The following is a 4,118-nucleotide window of genomic DNA, read 5'->3' as shown; positions in this document are numbered from 1 at the left end:
CATCTTCGGACTTAATCTCCACTAACCCGCTATAGAAATCCGTGGTGGAACTCCTGTTGCCGGCGTTGCCCACCCGAGATAGTAGCTGGAGCGCCTGACGGCACTCCAAATGCCATTCACTCAGTTTAGGTCTCCGCTTGATCCATGCACCGATGTCCGTTAGGGATGTTAACTGGGGAAGGTAGAACCGGACGTGCGGTGACCACACCTGCTCTCCATCCAGGTAAAGCCAGAGGTGCCTCAACCTTAACGCGAGTTTTCGCATCCTCAGCCAAGGCATCCCTAGCCCACCCTTTAGCGGTTTCTGGCAGCAGACAGAGCGCTTTACAAGTGGCTTTCCTCCTTTCCACAAAAATCGGAAAAGGATTCTCTCCAACTTGTTCAGCCACAAATCGGGGCAGGCACCACGGTCAGACGGTAGGTGATTACTGATGCTATAAACATCTGCACCACCTCCGCCTTCCCTAGCAGGGATAACGCCCGCCCAGACCAGGTCTGGGTTAGAGCGGTCACCTTGTTGGCCACCTCACTCCAATTTTTCTCAATCTGGAGGTCTGGCCCGAACCAGACTCCGAGCAGCTTAACAGGACCTTCCGTCCAACGCCCTACGACGTTATTGGACGGCATCGGCTTGCCCCTCCAGGTGCCGAGTTGCAAACCGACCGACTTGTCCTTGTTAACCTTTGCTCCTGCCACCGCCTCGTAGCTTTTGATGGCCTCTTCCACCACTGGAAGCTGGCCTTCGTCTGCCACGATGATGGAGGTTTCATCCGCATACGCCGTAGCTCCTCTTCCACACCATAGATCATGCGGCGCGCCCCCTAGTGCCTCCAACTTCCGCAGCAAAGGCTCAAGAGCCAATACGTATATGAGCGAGGACAGGGAACACCCTTGACGAACTGAACGCTCGATCCTGAACGGCTTCGAAAAGGAACCGTTCACTTTGACTACAGACTCGATGTCGCTATACAAAGCAGCGATCCAACCTCGAAAGGTCGGGCCTAGGCCAGCCTCTCCGAGGACCGCCGCCAGGTACCGATGGTCGATCCTATCAAATGCTTTGGACTGGTCTAAATGTACCAGTGCTCCCCCTGCGCCAGAAAGCTTCCCCACCCTCTCTAAGGAGTAGCGTATAAGGTGGAGATTGTCGTGGATCGTTCTGCCGGGGATAGCGCACGTTTGCGCTTCCCCGACAAGTTTGTCCACGATCCGCGCCAACCTTTTTGCTAGCACCTTGGCCAGAATCTTTAACTCTGTGTTTAACAGAGTTATGGGCCTGAAGTTCCCTATCTCGTCCCCCTTGTTCGGGTCCTTCCTGATCAACGTCACCGCCCCCCGGCTCGCAGACTTGGGAATTCTCCCATTCTGCTGCCAGTTGGCGTAGACGCTAGCCAGCAGGTGCCCGAACAAGTCTGGCATACATCTATAAAATTCATAGGGCAGACCATCGAAATATCTTGAAAACAAACTGTTTAATGTTAATTAATGGTAATTACACTAACTGTTTTAGTAGAGTGACAAGTGTCAAAGGCACAACTTCTTTTCTACAGTAATAAAAACAGTTTGCAAGAAAGATGATGAAAGCGGCAGATACGAGTTCGGAAAAAAAAGACGGCAAAGAATTACAAAGTGAGTCTGGTGGTGATGATGATGATGATGAAAGTGGTGATGGGGGAGGTGATAATTCCCGAAGGAAAATGATGGTTACTAGGGCTTCACGGCGCCAGTATCGACAAGACACCAACATAAATGAAGGTGTTGATGGCGGGAAGAAAGAGATAAATGAAGGGTTCAAGACGACAGATGTGAAGGATGTTAATCTAACAGAAAAATATGACTGGAAAAAACGACGACCTCCTTCGATAAACAATAAAACTTGTTCTTCTGACGAGAAAACCCTCGATAAGAACAGTACTGATGGTAGTTCGGTAACGAGGGCAAATGAAACTATGAAAAACGAGAAAGCTCTGGCGGTAACTACTAGATCGGGTGGGAGAAATGGTCGTTCAGTGACAACGTCTTCTAAAGCTGTGACAAGAACTAAAGCTATTCCCACCATGAAATCCTCTGCTCGCTTCAAAGCGACTAAAAAAAAGAAAAGGAAGCGGAAGAAGTGCAATGAGTGGCAAATGTACGATGAGTCCGGATGTTTGATATCTACGGGTATAGATATGTGTGACTGTTTGGATATGGATTGTCCCGGCTGTCACTTCCCTTGCCTGAAATGTGGCTCGGAGAAATGCGGTACGGAATGTCGCTGTGAACGACCCTGGCTTTACGAAGAGGTCAAAATCGAAGGTTCTGAACTCGTAATTATAAATCCTACCTTAGAAAACAAAATGAAATCAAACTAACTGAAAAATACATGACACTTCCTTTAAGACTCAGTTTCTAGATCCTATACAAGGCAAAGCAACTAAGATTGTGATGTTGAGTCATCATCATCATCGTCGTCGTCGTCGTCGTCGTCGTCGTCGTCACCATGTTGGTTGGTAGAGAAAACGAGCTCCGACTGCCTCGAACGAAAGCATTGTAACCACGTGACATATTTGAGCCAGGTCAAATAAGAATTAGAAAAAATTTGGCAATAGTTCTTCCTGTCTAAATATGATGAAACTTGACTTTCACTATTCTCCCCGGGGCACTTGCCCAACACCTCGATTACTTCCTCGGCTGTGATTGGCCCTTCACAGCACTCAGCCTCTCGTGTCGAGAGGCGCGGGCCACCAGACAGGAAGTCCCTAAGGGCCTCACCATGATCCAGCGTCCCGCACCTCCCGAACAACTCGGCGAAGTGCTTGTGAAGTGCCTCACACATCTCGTCCCGCTTCTTGATCGTGCATCCGTTTTTTCATCACAGAGACCCAATTGTGGCATCGTTTCCACGCTGTGTTTCTATCGTACGGGCCCATCCGGCAACATTAATTCCCTCACGGCCCAATGCTCGTACTTTAGCCCGGACTCTACATCCCTCATGTTTGGTTTTGAGGTGACGGTCTAATGCCGTTCTCGCCGCTAAAATGTGAGATGCAGAGCCCAACCTCAACGCCTCCTCTAAGTTCTTAACTAGTTGCCCTTCTATTCTAGCCCTATCTAGTCTTAGTTGTTTACTAAATCTAATGGACTCGAATCGAATGGCTCTTTTGAGGGTGAACCACCACCGGTTATTAACCACGGCTCCGGTTAACGCCCTCTGCACTAACACCTTAATCCGGCTACGGTATGCCTCGCGTGTCAAAATAGACTTGTTCAGCTTCCAGTAGCCGGTTCCTATCTTAAGTGTGCTATCTATGTCCAGTCTACACGTGACCATTCTATGGTCAGTATAGGGCACCTGGACGAGCTGTGGACAACTAAAACTAGACTTATCTCTAGTTCTTATCACTATCCTGTCTAGATAAGACTTGAACCTTCCGTCGCCACTCATCCAGGTCCACTCTGGGACGTTCGGATGGTAAAGTCTGTAACGATCTGCTAGCTGAAACCGCTTAAGCAGATCCACGAGACGTGAGTTCACTTTCCTATAGATCGAGCCAACGCTATCGATGTGTACGTCAACGATAGCATTAAAGTCCCCTAATATCACTAAAGTCTTCGACGTCACGAGAAAGCCCTCTAGGCGCCGATAAAAATCAGTTTGGAAACCTCTAGCACAAGGTGCATAGAGTCCGATCAACCTGAAGGCCTTACTGCTGTATGTCACATCAAGGACGACCAGCCCACCTTCTGGGTCTACATAGACTGTACTTGTCTGTAGAGCCAAGTCTTTACGGATCAGTACCACTACGCCCCCTCGCCCTCCGGTCTGGCCAGGAGACATGATTTTCTCGTAGCCATTCAGGAGAGGCGAGAAGGTTTGTAGGCTGTCCAGCTTGGTCTCTGTAGCAACCATCACATGTATATCATGTGATCTGAGGTCGTCGTCGAGGAAACAAGCCTGCTTCCACTTCGAACTCAGACCACGCACATTAAACAACCAAGGTTAAGCGAAGCCATTACAAAAAGTAAAAGTTCTACTTACATTTCGTTGGAGAGGGGGGGGCCGACCTCACCACACGTTTGTGGGCCCCTTCTTTCTCCTCTTCTTCAGATAGTCCGGCAAGTTCGCGACATGCCGG

The 4,118-nt window shown here is 49.2% G+C and overlaps 1 protein-coding gene across 1 annotated transcript; it reads left to right on the top strand.

Moving 5' to 3' along the window:
* The first annotated feature begins 1,455 nt into the window (after positions 1-1,455).
* Positions 1,456-2,432, top strand: LOC115209913. The gene has a single exon (XM_029778513.2). It carries the CDS (start codon positions 1,575-1,577, stop codon positions 2,352-2,354), a length of 780 nt encoding a protein of 259 aa, XP_029634373.2. The 5' UTR covers positions 1,456-1,574; the 3' UTR covers positions 2,355-2,432.
* The last annotated feature ends 1,686 nt before the right edge of the window (positions 2,433-4,118 follow it).

Source organism: Octopus sinensis, linkage group LG3 (assembly GCF_006345805.1).
Source record: "Octopus sinensis linkage group LG3, ASM634580v1, whole genome shotgun sequence".
Lineage (NCBI taxonomy): Eukaryota > Metazoa > Mollusca > Cephalopoda > Octopoda > Octopodidae > Octopus > Octopus sinensis.
The sequence above is the reverse complement of the archived record's forward strand: the minus strand, read 5'-3'. Positions and strand labels throughout refer to the sequence as shown.